The sequence below is a fragment of the Caenorhabditis briggsae genome (assembly GCF_000004555.2).
Source record: "Caenorhabditis briggsae complete genome, chrIII, whole genome shotgun sequence".
Classification (NCBI taxonomy): Eukaryota; Metazoa; Nematoda; class Chromadorea; order Rhabditida; family Rhabditidae; genus Caenorhabditis; species Caenorhabditis briggsae.
In genome coordinates, this window is record NC_013490.2 from 7,290,615 (window position 1) to 7,315,174 (window position 24,560).

At 37.2% G+C, this 24,560-nt stretch overlaps 9 protein-coding genes across 9 annotated transcripts; 4 read left to right on the forward strand and 5 right to left on the reverse strand.

Annotated features, from left to right (window-relative positions):
* Positions 1-578: 578 nt before the first annotated feature.
* CBG17955 lies at positions 579-2,488 on the reverse strand (the record flags this gene model as incomplete). Its single annotated transcript, XM_045243978.1, has 6 exons — positions 579-1,082; positions 1,212-1,403; positions 1,605-1,738; positions 2,086-2,178; positions 2,225-2,345; positions 2,399-2,488. The coding sequence occupies 6 exons, from the start codon at positions 2,486-2,488 to the stop codon at positions 579-581; spliced, it is 1,134 nt and encodes a 377-aa protein (XP_045096351.1).
* A 2,133-nt stretch (positions 2,489-4,621) lies between these two features.
* On the reverse strand, positions 4,622-6,231 carry CBG17953 (the record flags this gene model as incomplete). Its single annotated transcript, XM_002641972.1, has 7 exons — positions 4,622-4,777; positions 4,824-5,123; positions 5,408-5,535; positions 5,586-5,714; positions 5,759-5,841; positions 5,891-6,111; positions 6,154-6,231. 7 exons carry the CDS (start codon positions 6,229-6,231, stop codon positions 4,622-4,624), a joined length of 1,095 nt encoding a protein of 364 aa, XP_002642018.1.
* Positions 6,232-7,210: 979 nt separating this feature from the next.
* On the forward strand, positions 7,211-8,086 carry CBG17952 (the record flags this gene model as incomplete). Its single annotated transcript, XM_002641971.1, has 2 exons — positions 7,211-7,612; positions 7,661-8,086. The coding sequence occupies 2 exons, from the start codon at positions 7,211-7,213 to the stop codon at positions 8,084-8,086; spliced, it is 828 nt and encodes a 275-aa protein (XP_002642017.1).
* Positions 8,087-11,437: 3,351 nt separating this feature from the next.
* On the reverse strand, positions 11,438-13,850 carry Cbr-tag-19 (the record flags this gene model as incomplete). Its single annotated transcript, XM_045243980.1, has 10 exons — positions 11,438-11,565; positions 11,611-11,728; positions 11,773-11,871; positions 11,920-12,116; positions 12,185-12,270; positions 12,521-13,002; positions 13,057-13,158; positions 13,228-13,328; positions 13,381-13,700; positions 13,756-13,850. The coding sequence occupies 10 exons, from the start codon at positions 13,848-13,850 to the stop codon at positions 11,438-11,440; spliced, it is 1,728 nt and encodes a 575-aa protein (XP_045096350.1).
* A 259-nt stretch (positions 13,851-14,109) lies between these two features.
* On the reverse strand, positions 14,110-14,668 carry CBG17949 (the record flags this gene model as incomplete). The annotated part of the gene is made up of 3 exons (XM_002641969.1): positions 14,110-14,277; positions 14,378-14,487; positions 14,533-14,668. The coding sequence occupies 3 exons, from the start codon at positions 14,666-14,668 to the stop codon at positions 14,110-14,112; spliced, it is 414 nt and encodes a 137-aa protein (XP_002642015.1).
* Positions 14,669-14,997: 329 nt separating this feature from the next.
* Cbr-arx-6 lies at positions 14,998-15,869 on the forward strand (the record flags this gene model as incomplete). The annotated part of the gene is made up of 4 exons (XM_002641968.1): positions 14,998-15,108; positions 15,303-15,522; positions 15,570-15,670; positions 15,792-15,869. 4 exons carry the CDS (start codon positions 14,998-15,000, stop codon positions 15,867-15,869), a joined length of 510 nt encoding a protein of 169 aa, XP_002642014.1.
* A 458-nt stretch (positions 15,870-16,327) lies between these two features.
* Positions 16,328-17,221, forward strand: CBG17947 (the record flags this gene model as incomplete). Its single annotated transcript, XM_002641967.2, has 4 exons — positions 16,328-16,438; positions 16,566-16,799; positions 16,850-17,010; positions 17,059-17,221. 4 exons carry the CDS (start codon positions 16,328-16,330, stop codon positions 17,219-17,221), a joined length of 669 nt encoding a protein of 222 aa, XP_002642013.2.
* Positions 17,222-20,344: 3,123 nt separating this feature from the next.
* On the forward strand, positions 20,345-20,618 carry CBG25962 (the record flags this gene model as incomplete). Its single annotated transcript, XM_045243981.1, has 2 exons — positions 20,345-20,437; positions 20,484-20,618. The coding sequence occupies 2 exons, from the start codon at positions 20,345-20,347 to the stop codon at positions 20,616-20,618; spliced, it is 228 nt and encodes a 75-aa protein (XP_045100051.1).
* Positions 20,619-21,859: 1,241 nt separating this feature from the next.
* Positions 21,860-23,932, reverse strand: CBG17945 (the record flags this gene model as incomplete). The annotated part of the gene is made up of 5 exons (XM_045243982.1): positions 21,860-22,214; positions 22,261-22,472; positions 22,521-22,896; positions 22,942-23,094; positions 23,568-23,932. The coding sequence occupies 5 exons, from the start codon at positions 23,930-23,932 to the stop codon at positions 21,860-21,862; spliced, it is 1,461 nt and encodes a 486-aa protein (XP_045096349.1).
* Positions 23,933-24,560: the final 628 nt, after the last annotated feature.

Sequence of the window (24,560 nt, forward strand, 5' to 3'; positions counted from 1 at the left end):
TTTTTAAGACAGGGTTGTTTTTTTGATAAAAATTATAAGATGATACACTTTTTAAAGCTTAAAGTTTACTTTACTTTACTTTAATTTGAGTTTTAAGTTCTAAAAAATATTTTGACTTTATTCAAGTTCTAACTTTGCCAAGTTTAAGTCTCTCCAAGCAAAGGCTTGGAATATGACTAGGGACAATACTATTTAACTAGGTTAAACTACTTTTTTGCATAAAATCGTCTAAATAAGATATGGCAATTGGAGAACTTGATGTGCTCATTACACTGACCAGATTCTGGTCGAAAATTGCCCAAAAACGGCTCTACAGCGGGCCATGGTCAGATTTTGGTCGGAAGTAAAAATTTGGAGAACTAATAGGTCTGACCAACCTATTATCAGAAATTGCCGGCGACGCCCGAGGATCTTCAGAAGGCTTTGTATATCCTTCTCGTGTTTGAAGTAGGATATCGAAAGAGTTATTTATGAAATCAAAGTTTTTGGAAAATTATTGGAAACACATTTATTCGACCCGAATATTTAAGAGAGCAAATTGGGAAAGTGAACGCGGCATTTGTGGTATTGGAAGATCCCTATTCGGTTTTCTTCTTTTCATGGGACTTCCTACAACAACAGCATCTGACTAGAGCACGGAGGATACGGTAGAAAATGTAGAAAACAAGGAAAATGACAGTGAAAAGGAAACCAATAACATCAAGAGAATGATATTGGAAGAAATTGAGTCTCTGTCCAGAAGGTTCCAAATTATCCAGAGTTTTGAACTCGGCAACGAATTGTGACCATTTCAGAAGACGTTCGGCAGGTTTCATTGGTTGGGCACGGACCATTGCAGAGAGACGACTCACTTTTTGTTTGTAACTGAAAATGGGGAAAAATTGGAATAAAATGAAAAGGAGATTCGAAACAAAGCTATCATTTTCAATGACCTCTTTCAACGCCTCAACAATCGTTTCTTTTGAAATTGTTCCTTTTTGAATATTAACAGCGAATCCATGTTTCTTTGCAATTTGAGCATTTTTCGGTTGATCACCGAATAGAGCAATTGTGACAAGTGGTACTCCAGCTGAGATTGCTTCCTGAATCAAAAAATATTTTTGGGTTCATTATGTTTCTAAAATATACCTGCATAGAATTATATCCTCCCTGAGTAATAAATTCCTTGTGAAGAAGAAGATCTTTTGCGGAAGCCATTTGGATAAATGTACATTTTTCGGTAATCTATCATTCAGATCAGTTCCCAAATATCTCATAACAAATTGATAATCTGGAAGAGATGAGAATGCATCGAGAATTGCATTTTTCCATTCTAAAGGCATTTCATGATCCAAACGTTTTTCCACCGATCCAAACGAGAACGCAATTATTCCTTTTCCAGTTTCTGAGATTGTTTTGAACTCCTGAAACGAAAAAATTCAAATTTGAAAAATCCACAGAAAACCCACTCCAGTTAAAGGCTAAGCACTGTCAAATCCAACTCCTAGTCCTCCAATATTTACTACTTTTGCCAAAGTAGGACGTGGCAGGTCATAAAGTTCGTTGCTGTTTACAATGATATGAAAACTACATCCGTATTGATAAAATTAAAATTAAAAACATACCAATGGGCATTTTGCTCCAATATCCATTGTATGTGGGAAAGATGGATCGTTCAATTCCTCACGGAAAATCTGCGTTTCCGCATCGGAAGACATTCTAAAATACACATTGTTTAGTGCAGATCTTTTGATAGAACCTATTTTCTGTGGAATAGAGTCATCAAGAAATGTCCAATAAAACTTTTTGTTCTAAAAAAGAATCCCATTACATCATGAGACTCCATCATGACAGGTGGAACATAACTAGGAATGATTGGAACTCCGGTAGTTTCAGCAACGTAGTCCATAAGTGGTCTCACTGTTCAACCAAACCCAAGATGGAATCTTGGCTGTATGAATTAATCCAATTGGACAAGTAGAATAGATGTATGCGTATGCAACATCAAACTTTTCATCTTCCAACCATTTCATAAATTCCTTGTTTCTAAGAATTGTGCGACATCCTTCTTGGAACATCTCTCCGAAACGACTGAACAGTGCATACTTTTAAGTCCAGCATCTTTGAATATCATAGCAGATTGCTCTTTTTCAATTATTTGATTTGTGATTCCCTCTATGAAAGCATCGAGATGGTAACCTTAAAAAGTTTAAGTATAAGGCATATAATGCTTTTTGAAACCTACTTTTGACTCCTTTTGGAATCTTCACATCAGTCTTAAAATCAGATAAATGATTGACGAAGAGCATAGTGACATTGTGACCTCCATTGACAAGAACTTCTGCTTCACGAGCACAGAATTGTGCCTGAAAATAAATACATAATCTCAAAACATTCCTAACTGTTGGGTCATCCGTACCTGACTATTAGCCATATTTGGTACAAAAATAACATATTTGTACGAGGCGACTGCTCCTAGGAGCAATGATAACAAAGCAAATATTTTCATTTTTAGTCTGAAAACTGAGTTTTCCCAGCTGGGCCCGCATCTTTAAATATTGTTTTATTGGCATCATGAGAGATAGTCAATCACAAATGTACTTCTTCCCCGGAGAAGGTATTCTGACAGAAGAAATTACGAGAGACACTAGAAAACCGTTTGGAAGAACAAGAGACGCAGAAAAGCAGAAGAAGTGTTGTTTATAGTCAACTGTGGTTTGATTGTTCAAATGAGAAAGAAAGATGTCAATGAGTAGACAGTATCTTATCTCCTTCTTCTTCTCTACAGTGTGTGCCAAAAGTATGGTTACATAATTGTCGAGCGAGGTGGTATGCGCTAGAGAATTTTTCGAACAATAATGTTATATCTATTATTTTCAGCATGTCTTAATTAACTTATTTCCAAAATTTCAAGTCACTAGGTTGATTTTGACGGGTATCGTGGTTCATTCTATGCACCAACGCACCATCGTTGAGATAGCCGAGAGGGGGTGAGGGCACACGTAGCATTGGAAAACTCTTGGAATCTCACCAACAACGTTGTGGATAACCATAGAAAGGTTTGATTAGTTGAATACGGTCAAGAACTGTCTAAAAACGTACAGACTGAACCTTGGATTAACTGATTTCACAGAGCCAGGGCCGAAGGCCCTGCATCTGATTTCACTTCATTGCGTGGCACAACCGCGCCTAGCGGAGCCGGCCGTAGGCCGACGACGCTAGTCCTCACTTCCTACGAGTGGAAATCGAGGATACTCGAGGAGACGAGAAAGAAAAGTTCTTCTATGAAGAAGGAGTTGAAACAACTCCATAGATGGGATACAGGAAAAGAATATGACTGGAATCCGGAGCCTCACATCTATAGCGGGTAAATATGGAAGAAGGAGAAAACAGTGCAATATTTAGGTGGTGAGAACGAAGAATCCTAATTCAACGACGTGTTCAAGCAACTCGGCAAAGAAGGGAGAATGAGTACGAAACTGACAGAGCGGGAGGATTTCGAAATCTACAATAAGCTGGCTGTTTCAAGATCCAAATGGAATCAACTGCGCTCTTTCTTTCATTCCAGAAATGCCATCAATCCTTTCCCTCCAACACGAAGAGTAATCCAAGAAGAAAAGGTCTATGTAGAGAATATCGCTGATGGGAAGCAAGAAGTGGTGGTAGTGATACAGATATAGGAACGACATCTCGACCTACGTCAGAGGATCAACGCTGCAGCTAAGAATGGATGCAGGACATTCTAGCGACAGCGTTTCAGGTACAAAAAGCATCTACAAAGACTCATCGTGGATGTTTGATCGGATTCGAATCTCAAATGCCATTCCGCCCTCGCTGCTTATCATAATGGGAATAGCAACTGGTTATGGAGATGGTTAATATGGAGATGGTTAGCCATGGAGATGGTTAACAAGTCATCGATGCAAATCAATGGCAACGACCTTCCAGTTAGTTCTTCTCCAATGTGCATGTTGTCATGAAACTCTCCACGCAGTCTGCGCCGGGACTTGGACGCTTGAAGACTGGATACTTTTAGAAAGCGTGAATCCTGACTTTGATTGTCTCCCCTGTTGTGGCAGAAAGGGGAAGGCAATTGAAGAAGAAAGTTAACCAAATAATGAAAGAAAGTTTGGAAGAGTTGCGAGAGGAGTATGAGTACGATTTAGATATTTAAGGAGGAGCTGGTTATGAACTTGCAGGAAATCCGCAGAAGACTCCGCGAAACTCATCACAGCGACCGGAGGCGTCTCTGGACACATGGGCACTGGATATTTTTTCAAATTTTATACATAATGTATTTTTATGAATTCCAATTACTTTTTTATGATTTTATTGCTTTTTGTTGATCACTCATAATACACAGTTATCTTTCATAGTTGCACCATTTAAATCACTGTTTTTTGACATATTTAGAGTCGCCAATTTATGTTTTTTTCCCTGTTCTTTTAGATTGATTAATGCGTCAGAAGTGTCAATACCTTTTGTTAAAAAAAATAAGATCTTGGATGTATGTTTCGCAATGGAAGACACAATGATTATAAAGTTTATTTAGAAGCTGTCAGACATTTCAATAGAATAATAAGGTAGTATAATTAAAATGGAGTTAGAGTGGATATGTGATGCTCGATTGTATTTTTTATGCTCATGGACGGATGAGATTAGCTGGAACTTTTTCAGCAATTACACACCAATTTCCATGTTCGAAACTTGTCGAGACAACTTTCAAACTCTCAACCGAATCAACGAGATCCGCCAGTTCTCCCTCTTTAAAAACATGGTAAAATCGATAGAAAGTGACCTGAAACTCCGAGATTATTAAGATTTCTCGTACGAATAAAACAGACCTCTCTTAGAGTTGCCATCGCTTCAGTAACACTTTCTCTCATGATAACTTGTGAAAGTTCTTCTGCGAATTGTTCTTCAACGGGAACCAAGAGAGATGCCAAACGTCTCCCAAGCATTGGACTCCATCGTTTGATTCCAGAAATCAATGAATTTGTAGTGGGAAGAAATTGTGGAGCAGCAGATGGAAGTTTCTGAATTGGAGAGGACACTGATCCTGTTGGTGTGCTCTGGTCACTGTAGCTAGGAGAACTTGGGCAACGTCTCGAAAAATATGGCAATTGATCTGCGAGAGAAGTGACCTGAATAAAATGAAAAAATAGGTTGAATTTTCTGGTTAATATCGAACTTCAGCAATCTATTCTGTTTCCAATTTTCAACTTTGAGGCCTTATATCTCATTGCCTGTGAAAGTCATTTCAAAGTGGTCAACTGAAAAAAAAATCGTTTTCATAATATCAAAAATATTTTGTTAGTTGACCACTTTTTGATATCTGTCACAGGAACCGAAATAGATTGACTCAAACTTAACGGCATGTGGGCGTTCTATTATAGTGTTTAAATTATCTTTAGTCTACGTCAATTACCTTATTCAAAACTCCAGAAAACCATCTTTGAGCAACAGAACCGTCCGAAATATTGATTGGAATCGATGCTGCTATAACTCTTTGTTCCTTCGTAGTATTCACATGAAACTTCACTTTTGGAAGTCGACCTGAATAAAACGATTTGATGATTAAAGTTACAAATGATCTAATCTTTTACCTCCAATAGCAGTTTCATGCATGTTCCAAGGAACGAGGATATCCTGAGCAGCAAATTTTCCATTAGGTTGCTCAAATGCCCATGCATAAATCAGCATTTGACCTCCATCACGAAGGCAACGGGAACATTCTGAAAGGCTTTTTTTGTCAAAAGACTCAAAGGAACTTTCTCGCCTTGAAGAACTTGTCTTCTTCTTGCAGTTGTTGCCAAATGATGAATCACAGAAACATTCAAAATAGCGTCGACACTGTTGTCACTGTAATAATTGGGCCAGGTTCAGAAACTATTATCTTCTTGAGCCTCACCGTATTGGAATGCTCACGGCGTCAGCCAAACATAGGTCAATATTCTCCTTTTTACTCGAGCTCAACACCTCAGAACATGTATCGAAACCGATGACATGGCTCTTTTGAGATGTATATTTTGCTTCACCACATCCCACATCTAGAATAACACTACCTATAGTCTGCTGGTCAACGAACTGACGAACACGAGGCCAGATACGAGGTGACGATGGTTTGTGCTCCTGAAATTGAGTTTTATTTGGATTTATTAAAAAATCAGAAACTTTTTGTTGATAGGTTGCCAGTCGAGAATAGATCGAGTGTACATACTCTTGCTCTACGTTTCCTGAACTTATACTCATCCTGATTTTTGCATTTGTGGCTGGAAAGTGAGAAAGTTAAACTGAGGTAAAAAAAGTCAATTTGAGAAGTTGAGCAGAAAAAATAAAAAAGAACAACGGGGTTAGTTTGGAAAATTCTCAATAGTTTCCGATCCTTCCGATTTTTTGAGGATTCTAAGCATTTATGGGTTTCTCTGGATTTGTTTCAAAGACTATCTAGATTTTTTATTTTCTATATTTACACCAAGATCAGATTTTGTAAAAAAGTAATTTGTTTCAATACATGACTTATCTTCCAAAAACTTCACCGGTTTTTCAACTATGTTATTTCCACTATTAGAAGCCCACTCAAAACGTCAACTTTGAGCTTGTATATCTCTGTTCCTGTAAAAGATATCATATAAAAATTGTCAACTGATAAAATATTGGTGATGTTGTGATAAATAATTTATCAGTTGACAAGTTTTTGATATCTTTCACAGAAATCGTGATAATTTAGCTCAAAGTTGACAGTTTCGGTGAGCTCCTGTTACAGGATAGGGTACGTTCATATTCAGAATTCCGCAGATTAGGTGATTTCAAAATTGATATATATATATATATATATATATATCAATGTTTTTTTGAAATCGAAAGACCCAAATAATACTTCCACCCATTTATAAAAAGATCAATGCTGCTGTGAGTTCTACCGTATCCCTAGAACATTTCAAATACGTCTTTTTTGGATTACGTTATTTCAAGGGCCTCTCATTGTCATCATTTTACGGAAAGAAAGATTGGAGGAAACGTGATTCAAAACTTCCAAAAGTATTTTTCTCGATTATAAAATGTCCTCACATTTTTGGGAAATCGTAAGTTCAAATTAGTTTTGTATCCTTTCTATTGGCTGATGATTCAGGTCAATTGGAACCATGTGGTCCTTTCCATTTGGTCTCTGATGAGTTTCGCTTGTGTCGCGACTACGTGGATAACATGCAAAAGTTCGAAAAAAACTCCGATGACTACGGCTGAACCACCTCCACCACCTCCACCCGCTCCAGAGCCGCTTCAGAAGAAAGTGGAGATGACTCCAGGGTTACTAAATAATCCAAAGAGCAAGGCGGAAAAAGTTGAAGCTCCAAAAGCATCAGATGGCCAAGAAGTGAAGAAGGGTGAAGAAGGAAAAGAGAAGAAAGAGAAGGAACAAGAGAAGAAATCAGAGAAGACGGATGATAAGAAATCCAAAAAAGAAGGGGAGAAATCCAAAAAGACTACTACTGAAGAGGGAAAAGAAAAAGGAGGAAAGAATGAAAAGAAGAAGAAGGAAGAACCAAAGAAAGTGGATCCAAAGGGGAAGGATGCATTCAAAAAACCAGAGGATGAGAATGCTGTTGTTCCTAAAAAAGATCCAAATTATCAGGTATTTTTCTTTTTCAAAAGAATAACGTTTCAAAGATCATATTTTCAGACATTGTGTGGTCTGAATAACGATCTATTCGGACCAGATAAAAATCCGAAGAAACAGTTTAAAGCTCCAACAAAGGTTGAGAAGGCTGATGTTAAAGATCCCCAATACGAAACACTGAACGGACTCGGAGAAGATCTTTTCAAGGACGAAAAGAAGGATGATGATGGAAAGAAGAAGGAATTCAAACCTCCAGAGAAAGTGGCGAAAGCAGACGCAAAGGACCCTCAATATGAAACGTTGAATGAGGTGGACAAGGGAATTTTTAATAATAATAATGAGGAGAAGAAGTCGAAAAAGGAAGAAGTAGAGAAGAAAAAGGACGGGGAAAAGAAGGAGGAGAAAGAAGAGAAAAAGGAAGAGAAGGATGAAGAGAAGAAAGAGGATAAAAAGGAGGAAAAGGTGAAGAGTGAGGAGAAGAAGAACTGAAATTATCTTGAACTCTGAAACCACTGAGAATAAATTATTTGTGTTACTCCGTTTGTGTTTTTTGGCATCTGTTTCTTTGTGTAGTCATTGTTGACTATCAAAAACTTTAATAGGTTAAAAAGCAGAGCTATGAACTGGTCAAATATCTGACCCATATCTGAATACATAGTATGATATTTCACTGCATATATACTCTTATATCAAATCAAACGGATATTATACCCGGGTAAGCCTTTCACATGATAAAACTGATAAATGACGGAGGTGCATTGATATAAGCATGTCACTTGGTTGCTGGCTGTGATTTCCTATTCTCTCTCGGACATCTCATGCTCTTTTCCCTTCTGTTTTCCTTCCGTTTCTGGCGAGGCGATGACAGAGCCAACCAACCACGAAAACTCGGACGGGGCTCACAAGGATGTGGTGTGAGAAAGCAGGAGGACATATACACACCGAGAAAGAGCACACGGCGGAGCTCCGAGAGACTCTGTGTTGAGAGCACACACCGTCATTGATTTCGAGATGAGAGACGATGTCGTTGTGTCGTTTTGGCACATGTACAAGACGGCAAAATGCATGAGAAAAAGAAGAAGTTGAGAATGGATAAAGAGACGACGACACCAAGTTATACGGATCTTGGTTTGAAAAAGTGGGTCTATCAAATTAAGCTTATCAAAAAAAATGCCCTCAGATAGGTCTCGTGAAGGGCATTTTCTGAGACTTTCGTACTATTTCTTTAAACTTCGGGATAAATTACAAATTGTAAATTAAAAACAAAACTCTTGTTCTTATAATCTTGTCTGTAACATAGAATGCCGTAAAATCTTTAATAGAAGGGTCCACAGATTGTCAAGTTTGACAGAATTCATCTCGGCTCCTACGCAAGATATCAAAAATGTGTCAACTGATAAAATGTTCGTGATATTATGCTAAACAATTCATTAGTTGACAATTTTTGTTTATCTTCGACAAGAACCGAGACAAATTAGCTCGAAGTTCAACGTTGGGAACCCTTCTATTAAAAGTTTTACTGTACGTTTGATTGGTCTAATTTGTGGGGTATCTAAAACTTGTAGTGAGAAATAAACTTGTTGTTTCTTGCCCCTCTTCAATAGAATATATGAATAAGTGAGCAAGTAAGGAAAAATGAAAATTGAAAATTCTTCAATTTTCATTTTTCATCTTCTTTCAAAAATTATATTGTACAATATGAAAGGAGGAAGATGAAGAAAAGGGAATAGGATGGGTGGGGAAGAAAATGAAAATATGTTTGCTCGTTGAGCTCTTTTTCGTATAATGTCAGAGCTAAAGAATGAAGAGATAATGAGTTTGTGGCGTGTTAGAAGTAAAGAAAGCAATTGAGAATGGAAAAAGAAAGAAAACGAAGGATTTTGCCAAGTTCTGGAAAGAAATAGAGGACACAAACCAGAAATTACTCAGAATAACGTCTACGGCTGGTACTTCATCAGTTTCAGGACTTTCCGTTCTCAATAAAAATTGCATACTTAAACTTTTAATATTATCTGGATTAGAAAACGGGGAATTAGTATTAAGTTTCGAAATCCTTATTTACTTTTATTTTTGTGTGTGCTAGAGTGTCGTCTCGTATTTGTGACATGTTCTCGCGAGGAAGAAAGAAAACTTGGGATATCTCGGAAAACTCACTAGGGAAGGTTGTAATCGGGGGTAGAACTTTGGTATGAAACTTATATCATTCGAAAGCTGAGAATGAGACATTTTTAAATCTGTATTCAAATTTTGCTGAAGAGCTACCAGTTTCGAGAAAATCAAGTTTCAAATTTGGCTCTTAAGGGCGCCGCGCCTCCCCTCTTTCTTATATAGGCGAGGAGGGATGTACAGTAGGCGACTAGATGCAGGTTCGATTCCTCTCTCGCCATAATTTTTTGCGTTTTTTTTCTGGATTTTTGAAGGATGAAAGAAGGATTTTAAAAAAGGATAGACTTAAATTTTTGAATCTTTTTTGAAATTCTGAAGGCATTTTCTAATTTTGAAGACGCGGTTTAATTCTGAAGGCGCAAATTTTTGCTTTTTTTGGCTGACAAGCACCAGTTTTTGATTATATGTATTTCTTGACATGGTTTTGAACGTAGCAAACGTTCTTTTTTGCTCCTGAAATACTATTCTATTTAAATTCCTGATGATCCTTTGGTGTCGAGACAAGAGAAAAAATTAGCCAGAGTGCTATGCAATATCATGGACCAGTCAAAAGAAGGCGATGTAATGATCGAGGAAACAGAAGAAGTCATTGATGAAGAATCTGGAGATTGGGAACCCGAGGAGTTTCAGGTAATATTTTTTTATACTGCCACGAGCCTGGATGTCCTGAACTATCCTTTATTTGATGCTCTCGTTGCAAAGAATACATTTGTTTTAACCATTTTATTGTAGTAGATAAGCATTTGTGTCCGCATAAATAAACTTTATAAAGAGGAAAAAAATGACTTTTTAAAATTTTTGAACTTCGAACATTTTAATAACTTGGAAAATTTTTCGAAAAAAAATGTTTTCCAAAACTGTGGCCATCAATCCAATGCTATCAGAAACTTGGCTTCCATTAAAAAAATTTGCTTGAAATTGCTTCAGAACTCATTTACAATTGTCCGAAAATCCAGAAAAAAACGCAAAAAAAGTATGGCGAGAGAGGAATCGAACCTGCATCTAGTCGCCTACTGTACATCCCTCCTCGCCTATATAAGAAAGAGGGGAGGCGCGGCGCCCTTAAGAGCCAAATTTGAAACTTGATTTTTTCGAAAATGGTAGCTCTTCAGCAAAATCTGAATACAGATTTGAAAATGTCTCATTCTCAGCTTTCGAATGATATAAGTTTCATACCAAAGTTCCACCCCCGATTACAACCTTCCCTAGGTTCTGCATTTTCTCGTTACATCTTTTTACAGCATGTGTTCGCTCCTGGCGGGTCTTCGTCTCTGGCGCTTTAAACTTTTTCGATTGTTTTTTCTACAGTAATCCTTTTCATTTTCCAATTTTGCCCTACAGTAGCCCTTTTCATTTCTGACTATTTTTCTCTGCCGTAACCATTTTCATTTTCGATCGTTTTTCCCTACCGTAGTTCTCCTAGTTTTTTAATTATTTTTCCATACCGTAATCTTTTTCATTTTCAAATATTTTCCCCTATAGTATTCTTTTTCATTTTCGATTATTTTCCCCTACGTGTAGGCTTACAGTGATGCTTTCCATTTTGGAATATTTTCCCTACAGTGCCTTTATCATTTCTTGATTTTTTTTCGATTTGTTTCCAAGAAATAATACATTGAGGTTATACAATAAAAATTTGTTCATTAATTCTAAACATCAATCATAAAATACAGTTCACTTCTTTTTCTTCTTTTCATCAATGTCATCTGGCTGTGTGACATCTGTCGTTTCGTTTGGTGATCCACCAATCAATTCACAAAATTCTACTCTTGGTGTCTCACTAACTGCCTTCTTCTTTTTCTCTGAAAACTGTTTTAGAACACATTTATCTTTAAGTTCATTCTAACTTAAAGCTTCTTCAAATTTCTCAACACTATTCAAAAGTGTCGAAACGGATTCTTCCATAATTGAAAGGTTGCACCTTCCGTAGTTGATAACAGCTTTGATGAGAACTTTTTCGTGATACTGAAACAGTTATTTAGGAATTAATTAAAGAAAAAAATGCTTACAGTGAAAAGGGAAAATTTGAGAGTCGATGATAGGATTAAGTAGTTGTGGAACATTGAAGTCATCTTGTTTATATCCTCTTTACGATCTTTCACATTTTTCTAAAATTTAAAAATAATTTCGGAGAAAGATTGCATATTAAAAAGTACATTGTTGTATTGGAATACAGTAATACCATGTTCGTTGGGATGACTCATCTCGAAGAATTCTGGATGATGGGTCAATCTTTCAGAAAATGCGTTTCCAAGAATTACTTTTCTCTTCACTGCTTCTCGAATCGAACGAATTCCATATAGACGAATTAGAATCCACAAACGAATCGGATGTTCACCATAGTGGATTTTGTCTGAAAACATTTTAAGTTCCATGGAGTTGCCTCTTGAAACCAACTTCCATCTACGACTAATTTCTCACAACTCCATACAACTGAAATGCGGCCAGAATATGGGAATAGTGAAGAACAAACAATGTGAACGGAATGAACTTCTGTTATCAAAGAACTGAAAATTTCAACGAGGACATCTTTGAAAACATATCATTTGGTGGCCTACTGTACGTTGCTCCGGCTATTCGTATCGAGCCACTGACATCCTGCATACGTGGCATCCAAATGTAGCCAAATGTTCTTCCTATGAGAAAAGTTTACAGTTAAAAAATTCTAGTTTTTTTTCAAAGTTACAATTTTTTATGACGGGAAAAGTGAACAACAGAAAAGTTGAGAATTTACAAAAAATAAAAAATTCAACTAACTTTCTAGAAATCTTTACCAACTCCCAAATTTCATCATTCGCAGCCACATAAGCAGATCCATAGTTTGCTATGATTACCAACGGAATCAGTCCTCTCTCTTTATCCTTCACCATTTGCTTTAACAGGTTTGCAGCTGTCATCGCAGAAGACTCTTTATCATAAGTGATGACCTTACGCAGTCTGACTTTTGTGTTAATACATGCTTCTTCCAACGGAATTTGAGAATCATCACTGCAATAGACCACATAGTCCGAAAACTTGGGTTTCTCTTTTTCCGATTTCGGAGAGTTTTCATTGGTCATCTCGGCTTTTTCGATAGCATGACGGATTACAGCAATGTAGATATCCCGAGGGGTGTAAAACAATGTGCCAATAGGATCGCGAGGCTCATTAAGGTGTGACTTTATTTGAGGAATTCCCATTGCTGAAGACAACCATTTGCATATGATACGTTCAATCGAATCAATGATAGGAGATGAGTTCTAAAAATAAGAATACATTTTAAAAGTTAAATAATTATATAGCATTTCTAATACCACATCATGTCCGAGGGCTGCCGAAATGGTGCTTCCAACTATATCTGCAAGGGATTTTCCAGCAAATTTGGCATGATATCGAGGATGATGGGTATGGCAAATCTGGAGTTAGGCACTATAAATAATGACGCAGATCTACAGTATCAATCAGTACTGTAATTTTAAACATACGTTTGGAACTACAATTTCTTTGAGGTCCTTCAGAATTTCACCGAATTCTTCCGGCTTTTCAGGTCCCTTTACATGTATCCGTGTGGAGTTCACATCGTGTTCTGAAATATGGAAAAATACCGTATTTACAAATCAGCGAATTCATCTTGATACCTGGAATGACGGGTTGCTTGTGTGATTCGTCAAAGTACTCATTGATGAACTGTACGACCACATTCATACACTTCACGAATTCATCTCGTCCAACTGGTTCTTGTAGTCGTTGACGATCACTTCTCTGCTGGACTTCTTTTACAGGAGGTTTGTGTTCTGGTTTCAAAATTTGTTCAGCGGACCGTTTCTCATTGATAGCTGATTTTAGTGCAGGTTCTTTCGGTTCTTTTTCTTTCTCAGGACTTCTTTGAGGATTCGCGGGCCTTTGGAAACTCTCAACATCTGGATTCTCAACTTTCTTGTATTCGGAAATGTTTCTACTGAAATTTTAGGTTTTTCTTTTCAAATCGATTCATAATCAGATTGAATTTATACTTTTTGTGTTTAATAAACAGGTAGACGATGAATCCGATGTTGAAGCACAAAGAAATAGCGAGACAAGCAATGAGGGCTGGTACTTCTGCTCCCATTCTTTTCGCCAATCTGAGTCCAGTTTTAGTGTAATATAGATAGGGAAAAATTAAAAATGTCAAGGACACTGACTCACTTTCAAAGATTTACTTATTGAAAGGCAATTTCAATCACAGAGAAACGCGTGCGAAAATAAGGAAAATAAATAACAAACTGGCAATCAAGGTACTCAATTAGAAAAATTGAGATCACGTAAAAACGGAATTCTCACGGGTAAATCGGTCAAAAGTACATAATGAAAAAGCATGAGAATAACTTTTAGATAGCTTTCAGGATGGATTTAGCAATGTCTCGAACATAGTCCTCGCTGGTAGTTTCTTTCTTTGACACTGCCGGGGTAGTGCTTTTTCGAGATGAAACGTTCTCCTTGTCTTCCTCAACATTTTCTTCAGACAGATCAACGATCGGGTTTTTGGCGAGATAGTTCTGAAAACTCCAATACAACTTGGCAAAGAAATTTTAAATAGCTTGAATGTTTGAGATTGATCTTTATTCTATATAGAAATTATACTTTTTACAAACTCACTTGAATGAATTCCTTTTTGGAAATCAAATTTTTCTCGTGCACAAACAGGTAAACATCGGCTGCGTTCTTTGTTTCGGTTGGCTCTGTAGCGTGAAGCATATATCCCTTTTCTGAAAAAAAATTATCTATGTGAACGATGTGTGTAATATATATACCAAGAACTCCGAACCGCTCGTTCAATGTCACTCGTTTCGCTGGACTTTTGTATTTGTTCTCCAGAATAGATACGACTTTGTTGTTCTTCTCACCTTCCACCAGAGAGAGGATTTCATATTGGACATTGGAAGCCATGATACAAAATTCTACAAAAATCCTTTATTTAATGTTCAAATGCATTTTTTCGAAAGAATGGACCGATAAATTTTAAAAAAGCGAAAACGATCGGCTAGTTCTGTCTTACGATTCATTTTGGCGCCTTTTTTGAAACGAAAAGTACAGCGAAGCGCGCTTGCAAGACCAGCATAAAAACGCAAATAATGATTCATTTTCGGATTATCGACCGCAATTGTACGATTTTCTCCTATTCCCAATGTTTCATCGTTTCGTTCTTACTTTAAATTGTCTCAGAAAAATGCCGAGACTTGTTTTCGCAACTTCTTTCATTTTCTCTTTACAGGTTAATGAGCGCTACACTTCAACCTTATCTGGAAGCAGTGCGTCACACACTCGAGGCGGCTCTTTGCCTTGAGCAATTCAGTTCACAAGTCGTTGAAAGGCATAATAAGCCAGAGGTGAGCTCTTATAGTTAGTTCAAATGTAATGTGTAAATTTAAAAAAAGCAAGCCAATTATGTTGTGATGCTCACAAGAAATCGTTTTTTCACTTGTTTCCAGCAAGTCAGATTTATGCTAGTTATTCTAAATGTTTTTTTTTCTGAAATACATCAGAATTATCATCTATATAATCTGATCCATATAAATTCCAGGTTGAAGTGCAAACTTCGAAGGAATTGCTGATGACGCCGGTAGTTGTGGCTCGCAATAAACAAGAACGCGTGTTGATCGAGCCATCTGTGAATTCAGTCAGAATATCGATTGCTATCAAGCAATCTGACGAGATCGAGAAGATTCTATGTCATAAGTTCACAAGGTTCATGTGCCAAAGAGCTGATAACTTCTTCGTGCTTCGTCGTAAGCCATTACCAGGTACTAAAAGTTTAATTAATCAAATTGACACAGTGATGATGTTTCAGGGTACGATATTTCATTTCTGATCACTGCTTCTCACACCGAAGCGATGTTCAAACATAAGCTCGTTGACTTCCTGCTCCATTTCATGCAAGAGATCGATAAGGTAAAGATAATCCGTCGATTATTACTGAAACCAAGAACTCTGAATCAGCCAATTTTTTTCTGCGGAAACGGGTGCTAACAAGTTTTCAGAAATCTTTTAATTCCATCTATCTCTTTTTCAGGAAATCTCCGAAATGAAGTTGTCACTCAACGCTCGCGCCCGTGTGTCAGCTGAAGAGTTCTTGAAACGATTCAACTAAAATCATCTTGTGTTTCTCAAATTCCCACTTCTCCTTTCTCATTTTCATCTGAATTCCGACTTTATTTTGAAAACGGACCGTTTTGATCAACTTGTGTAAATATCTATAATTTTTCCAAGTTTCTTTACTTTTCTGAAAATGACTCCCCACTTCAACATTTCCTGTTTTAGGCACTTGTTCTGCTTTACCGACTAATTATACCGCACACTTTTGCTATATAAATTAATTATTTATTCTATTCTTTTGGACATGGTTGTTTTTTGAAACTCGTAAAATTTCATTCGAGTTATATTACTTTAAGGCTTGGATGATTACTTGTTACGTATGCCATTGATTGAACCGAAAGTTAAAAGTGGTGTGTGCTAATTTTTCACTCATAATACGAATGTAAATTGGGAAATTAACAATCACCAACTTCAATTGTATCATTTTTGTAATAGTATTTTGTTTTAGAACCGATGGTATTGAAACTTTACATACTCTTGTGCTCTCTTGCATTGCTTAGTTTAGCAACGGAGGAAGTGAGCACAACTGAGCAAACATCTACGTTGTTCTCTGTCGAAGGCGAGGTCAGTTCTACAAACTTTTTAAATTTCGGCTTAATACTTCAAGAATATAGTCTGATCCAAGAACTTTTTGAATGGTTTCATAGTTTATCTCAAAACATTTTTTTAGTGTTCATATTAAACTATTCAGCTTGCTCTTCCTGCATCACGAAACTGCGCAAAATGGTCAGCGGGAGCAAGAGTTCATTTGAATCACGGCCAGCATATCGGATTTGTTCGCCAGGATTGCACATTCCGAGTTGATTTCGTACCAAGTGGAACATACATCGTTCAAATCGAGAATACAGATTTCGTATTTGAACCAATTCGTGTGGATATCACTTCTAAAGGAAAGATGCGAGCTAGAAAATTAACTATTCTTCAGGTATGATCATTCAGTATTGTAGGGGAAAAAAAATACTTTTTGGGTTACAGCCTAACAATGTGAACACTCTTCCGTATCCTCTCCGATTGTCTGCTCGAGGTCCTGCTCGTTATTTCCGAAAACGTGAAGAATGGAGAATCACTGACATGCTTTTCAGCCCAATGGTTCTGATGCTTGTTATACCACTCGTTGTTATGCTTATCCTACCAAAGTAAGTCTGAAAGGTTTTATTACTCAATGCCTGCCAATTTTTTTTCAGAATGACAGCCAATGATCCAGAGCTAAAGCGTGAAATGGAAAACATGCAGATGCCAAAGGTTGACATGCCTGATGTTGGTGAAATGATGGCTAACTTCTTTGGAGGACCAGCTCCCGCTAAAAAGAAAGCAGTAACCAGTGGAAGTGGACAGCGAAGAAAATAAATATCAATAAATATCTCGGACCATTCAAAATAATTCCTCAGAATTCTCGAATTCCATCGTTTGATTCCTCTCTTTCTTTATTACAAATTTCTATCTAGATTGCTTCGAAATATTCAACCAAATTTGATTCGGGTTGTCTTTTCTAGTTTTAGCCATTAAATGATCTATTCCTCTTGTATTGTTTAATAACTTAAACAAATTATAATGTGCTGAAAACCATAAACCCTGTAATAAAATCGCTGATTTATTAGGACTCTCCCTCCAATAAAAAACTCCCAGAAGTCGTTGAAAAATAAAATTGCTTCTTGAATTTGTCTACGTTAGAAATTCTAAACTTCACATCAAAGAGCTTTATGAACGGTAGAATAATTTACAGATTTTTTGATGTAAAAATTAATATGAAGCTTAAATTGAAATTTCTCCGATCTTTGAAGCGAGCCATTATGACAGAAATGGGATGCTGGAACTCGTTACAGCATGACGCTAATAACTACAGACCCATAACGCTCACTCATGCACTTTCCAGACTCTTCGAAAGATTAGTCCTTGAAGAGCTAAAACGTGTTATCGGCCCGAGTATTTCTCCGAATCAGTACGGATTCGTCAGTAAGCGATCCTGTGTTCTAGCCGTCCTTGAGTCCACTTCCAGAATACAGAAAACCTTAGAAATAAGCAACAATTCGTAGATGTTATTTACTTTGATTTTCGCAAGGCATTCGACACTGTCCCACACAATCTCTTGCTGCTGAAAATGAGGCGAATAGGTATTGATGAACGATGCTGCGATTGGTTCGAGTCCTTTCTCAGCAACCGCTCATCCAACGTCAAGGTTAATGGCCTAATGTCAACCAGCAAGATTGTTGTCAAATCCGGAGTCCCCCAAGGAAGTGTCACTGGCCCCTTTTTGTTTCTGATCTACATTAACGACCTACTCGGCCTCTTTCCTCCCAATGTTCATGTCACGGCATTCGCCGACGACCTAAAAATAACTGGTTCCGACCCATTGGATAAGCAGAGAAGTATCGAAATCGTCGAGCACTGGTGTGACATCTGGAGACTCAAACTAGCCGAGAATAAGACGGCCGTTATGCATTATGGGAAACGCAATCCTAAGACAGTTTACCTTATTAAGGGATCCCCCATTACTCCGCATCGCTCATTCAAGGATCTAGGTATACTAGTTGATGATCAACTTCAATTCGACAAACACATCAATCTTATTGCCTACTCTGCTAAACTCAAGTCCCGCCAAATACTGAAAACGTTCCAATCGAAAAACCCTTGTCTATATTTCCGTCTCTTCGACACCTACATTAGACCGGTCCTCGAATACGGTTGTGAACTTTTCGATCCATCCAATTCCACACTTGCCAATAAACTAGAGTCTCCTCTTCGTTTTTTCACCAGAAAAGTCTTTCAGAGATGTAATATGCCCTTCAATTCATACACCGATCGCCTATCCCAGTTCTCTATGCTAACCACCCTTCATCGCCGCACCCTTCTAGTTCTTCGTACCTGTCACAAAATTGTTATAAACTCATACCATTTTCCTTCTATGTCGTCCTACATTCTTCCCAGCCATTCTAACAGAGCCCCGTATTTGTTCAAAATCAACGGTCAATACTTTGACTGCTTCCTTCACAGAAACTTGTCTATGTGGAACCGTGTATGTAAGGTGATAAATTCTAAGCTCAGTCCGGTGGCGTTTGCTAAGCGAGTAGGAGCGATTCCTTATGATATTCTGATCCCTCCCACTTGACCTACAGGACTCTAGTCGGTTCGTCTGGTCATTTTACTTTTTTATTTGTACAGGTCCCATTTCTTGCCAAATTATCTATCGATTTCCCCCATGTATTGCAAATAAATATATTATTATGGTATAAAAATGGATCACCCAATTTATGTGTTCTTCTCATGCGGCACCATGAAAAAAATAAAGACCAATAATTATTATTGGTTCAAACTCTACTTCCTGCTTCAATTCAAGCGACTTCCTTCTCACAATTTCAGACACATTCCATCGAATCTTTTGAACTTTCATCCGATATTCTCAAAATGTTCGTGGTAATAATCGAATCTATATTCTCCGGACTGGTTCTTATGACCTTAATTTATGATATTTCTCTTGTAACTACTGTTTTGATAGAAAAATCTAAACGAAAGTCTGAAAAAAAGTCTAAAAAAGTTCCAGTCGTCTATATTTGTTTCATGACATTTTGGGGGATTGTCAGCAAAATTTCCATTCTTTTTTTGTTTATCGGATATATTGTTTTGTGTGGTATTGGCTTGGTTCACAGATATGATGGTTAGTTATGAACAAAAACTTGAATTCAAATAATATTTAACGCTAGTGGTAAAGGGGCACTGCAGAAAACTGCTAAATGACAGCCAAAGGAGGACCGACGGGTCGTTGACGGACTGTCGACGGACTATTGAAACCTCTTGGAAAACTGACTTGAAAGTTCCGATTGAAAGTTAGCCAGAAAAAATTCTCACTCCCACTAGCTTACAGAATAATTATAGAAGCTAATTTTGCTCACACCGCAAAAACAGTGGTTGAACTACTGCTAAATTTTTAATTAGTTAAATGAAAGCCGAAAAATCGATGACTGGTCGATGACGGCTGGTTGGCGGGCCAAATTTCGGCAGAGTGGAAAGTTCGGTGAAATATTATTTTTCAAACTTATTACAGTGCAAAAGTCATAAAGAATACTTGGAATCTAAAAAATCTATTATTAGAAGCATTTCTACAAAAATTAGAATCTGAGAGCCGTTTCATGAAAAAACGGCTAAATGACAGTTGAAGAGACGATAACTGGTCGATGGCGGCTGGATAAAAATGTAAACACTGGTGGATGAAAAACCTCATTTTCTATTTTGATAAATCATATCATTTCTGTTTAATGCAATGTTTCGACTGTTCTCCTTTCGGTAGTCAGCGCCCCTGCTGATGGTTCGTTTTTTCGGCAGTCCCCCTCTACCTGTGTATATAGGTTACGGTATATAGGTTACGGTTTCTAATGTCAGAGAGTCACTTATACAGAATTCCGTGCATTTCTTGGCCCTGAATTAACTCTCACAGCTTCATTTGGATATCTAACGCCTATCGATATCAACTGCTTAATGACAATCCAACGCCTTGTAATCCTTCTGTTTCCAACCAAAAACAAACTTTTCTTCGAGAAGCGATTGATTATTTACTGTTCCATCATAATGGTGAGTAAAAGAAAATATTTATTCAGGTTCAGAAATTAAATTATAGTTAGTATCATTCATCATTTTGCTCATTCCATATCTTTCTGATTGTGCAGTCAGTTTCCATGCTTATCCTATAGATTTTGCATCCAGCTGTGGATTGGGACGTCATCCGGTTAGTTTAATCAGAATTGAAGCATAAATATAACAAGATAGATTTTGAATTTTTGTCAACTGGTATTCAATATTTTCAAATTATCGACCCAGAGTAAATAGACGAATTAAACTGTTCATGTTCATAAATTTCAAAGTTTCGCACCAAAAACCATATACCTCAATGTTACTAAAAATAAGTTTTTTTTTCCTTAAAGTTTTCAAAATTTTACAATTTGTCTAAAATATGTACCATATATCTCGACTATACCAGTAACTGTTGTATTGTGAAAAGATTAAAAAAAGTTAAGGTAACTGTAATATTTAGTAGGTCACCCCTATACTTGCACTTTGAGCTCAATTATCTTATTTTCTATTAGCAATTTGTTTGTGAAATCATAAAAAACATTTCATTAGTTGACAGATTTCTGGAGAGCTCAGATTTCAGTTATCTTTTATAGAACTTGAGATAATTGAGATCAAAGTGCAAGTATAGGGGTGGTCTTCTATTAGCCTGCTTACGGTACGCATATTTAGCCAAAGATGAAAAATGAAGTAAATTATAATTCAACCCGATTTGAGGTCACCCTTTTCCAAAACCGATTCACTGTTCTGTTACCTCTTCTTGCCATGCTCATCAACATTTCCCTTATTCTGTACATGAGGTTTTGCCGGAACAGGAAGAATACAACTGGAAAGTCATCAGCTCGTGGAAAATATATGATAAGGACTACTTTATTAATTTCAATATATCTTGCAATATACGAGCTGGGGAAGGTGTTCATCCAATATTTTCCATAACTATTTCTCAAACTTTCTGACGAAATCAGATTGTGTTTTCAACTTTTTCGAATTATTTCCTTCTGCGGATTGAATTTTTTCGTTTATTTCGTTAGAACCAAATCAACGAGGAAAATTGTTTTGGAATTTTATGGATACGGTGAGAAGAAGAAGACTTCTTCCCCGTTCATTGTACCTCGCTGATGTGCTTTTTTTTGGAAACTTTTTAGTATTTTTACTAATAAAACTTTGCTGTTGATATGATTTATTATTGCATCCCGATCAAAATTTTGAACAAGAAAATCATGAGAATCAGCATTATACACAAATGAAAACTGAAATTCGAGTTGAATGGGAAAAGAGAACATGAGCATAGGGAACAAAATCGGTAAAGAAAAGATCATAGAATTGGCAGTAAGAGACTTGGAATAAGAAAAAAAAAAGAAATGTATAAAAATTCTGTATCTTATGGAGAAGCTTATAAAACCCATATCATGAATTCCAAGGACATCATGTTTTACCAAGCACGCCTCTTTGATAAATCACAAACACGGTATTCATAATGTAACGCCAATCTGTTAGTCCCGCGATAACACTGCAAGCCGACGATGAGTCCTCATCTGCTCCCGAGTCTGCTCCTGGTGAAGATGTTGATGCAATCCCAAGGGCCCGTTTTTCAAATGGAATTTCTAGACGTTGGAACGACCGACGGCATCGATTGACACAATCACCAACAATTGGAGATATTGTAACGTCTGGCATAGTTTCAGGGAAGAGATCAAAGAGAAGAGCACAGAAAGCACGACAATCTGTCCAATCAGAACTGAAGTTCGAGACCGTCAATTGATCAGAATATTGTTCGAGTCTGCAATAAAGCAGTTATCGTGACAAGTGTCAAACTATCCACTTACGTCTTCTGAACCCATCCCAGAAGTACATTTCTTCGAAGAGTATGCTTATGTTGAGTCATCAAAGTGACCCAGTCATCATCATCAGAAACACTTCTTGAAATTGTTTCCAGTTTCCGTTCAGCTTCATCTTTTCGCAGAACTGCTTCTTTGAGAATCAATATGAAATCTTTGCGAGTTTTCCGGAAGTCTTCTTTTTGCTCCGAATTCTCTTTCTGAAAGAAAATAAAGCTTTTTATGTCATAAATATGTAATTAAACTACTTTCAATGCTGCTACTTCATCCTTCAAACTCTGAATACGACTGGAAACATTCACATCGCTCTCAAGACAAATAATGTCCGGATGCAAATTTTCTTTATCCATTTTTTCCATGTTATCAACTTTTTCAGCCACTTTCTCTGTCATCGTAGCTTCATCAGTCATACGAAGCGGTTCGCATTGTTGTGAAGAGCAAACCGTCTGGACCTGCCTCATTTTTTTGTTCTGTTCGGAGATTTGTAATTGTGCCTGTGATAATTGATTTCGAACTATTTCTAGTTCTTCCATGAGACGTTGCTCGTTTTTACTTGTGACTGGCTCCAACGATGTGGATGAAGGCGACGGAACAGTAAGCTCTTTAGGCTGCTTTGACGAAGACCTAGAATAAAATATATACGAAAATTGTCATTGAATAAGTCCTTACCTTCCAAAGACCTTACGAACTGTCTCCATTGGGGAGCTGGCTCGACTTCTAAAAACAGATGCAAGAGATGATGTCGAAGGACGTGACTTCTTTGTTTTCGCGTTTGTCTCCACGGCATTTTGTTCGATGAGCACTGTGGGAAGAGCACGACTTCTGGAATGATTCCATAAGAGTCAAGGCATAATTTATAAACTTAACACTAATAAAAACACAAACCTTCCAGCACAGTGCCATATGAACGGCATCTAAAAATATATGATTCTCTTAAATCCAAGAGAATATACAAAAATCTTCCTCTTACTATTTTTAACAGAGGAGAGAAATGGACGTGCCCAAAACTGAGAGACTGAGAAATATGAGCCAATATTTGTGTGGCTAACTCTTTTTTTTTTCGTAGTCAGATAGATTGCGAGAGGGTGTTCGCCTCGGAAAAGAAAAGTATTTGCTTAAAGGAGGGCGGAGGCAAGAAATGAGTCAATTGATTGCAATGGATCGGTTCTGGTAAATGAAAATAATTGCATTTTGAAATGTTTTGTTGGTATGTTATAAAACAATAGGAGGGAAGGAGCATCTGGAGATTGTGCTTGCAATTACTTTAATTACGAATAAATGTTCGATGAACTCACTCTTCTCTGTGTTGAACGGTTTCTTTCTTGCTCTGTGTTCGACGGATTTCCAATGCTTTCTGTTCTATTGGAGTACTTCCAGATCTGCTGCTCATTGCTGCTCCATCAATTTCTTCATAAACTCGTCTTCGTAGTGGCACGATATTGCTCCGAGTATAACAGTTACGAGGTGAAGCTGCAACAAACCCTAAAAACACTTGGATACGAACATGAATAGGAGAAAAATAAGCCGCACCATCATCTCCTTGGAGAGAAGTCGAAACCGTAGAAAGTTTTTTTCGATGAGTGATGTTCTGCTCGTTCATTGGTGGCACCACTTCTGATGTTTTGGTCAACCGATTCAACGGTCGAGTGAATATTGACATTCTGAAATTGGGAATAGTTGAAATTCGATGTTTTTCGTAAAATAGTATTATAATGGTACAAAAAAATCGGAGCTGTTAAAGAGAAAGGCCGGTGGGCGTTGCCGATGGTCCCACAACAACAACTACAGTAACCTAAAAATGTTTATTTTCTGGATTTATTTTTTCTTGATTAGAGAAAATAACAGGAAAAATAGACAAAAAGTTCTAAAATTCAAAAAATAAAAGTGTTTTTAGGTTACTGTAATTCTCGTTGTGGGATTTTCGGCCATTGCGACCGGCGTTGCAGTTCCACCGCTTCGATTTTTGTACCAGAATAATAGGAACTCGAATGTCTAAACACAAGAAAAATTAATTTGGAAGAAAAATGACCAGACATCAATGGAAACCTAAATTTCACCGGAACTCAAAAAGCAAACAATGCCTTCAGAAAAACGTGGGAAAAGTATCTTTCCCGTGAAAAATTACTGGGTGAATCCGAAACGAAAACATCAGGCAAGGAAATGGGTAAATATGCGCAAGGGTTTTTTGATGGGGAGAGGAGAAACCGCAAGAACGATTTGGTTTCGAAAAAATTGTCCACAAAGAAAGGGTTTTCAAAGTGAGAAAAAGGGAAAGTAGAAATTAGGTA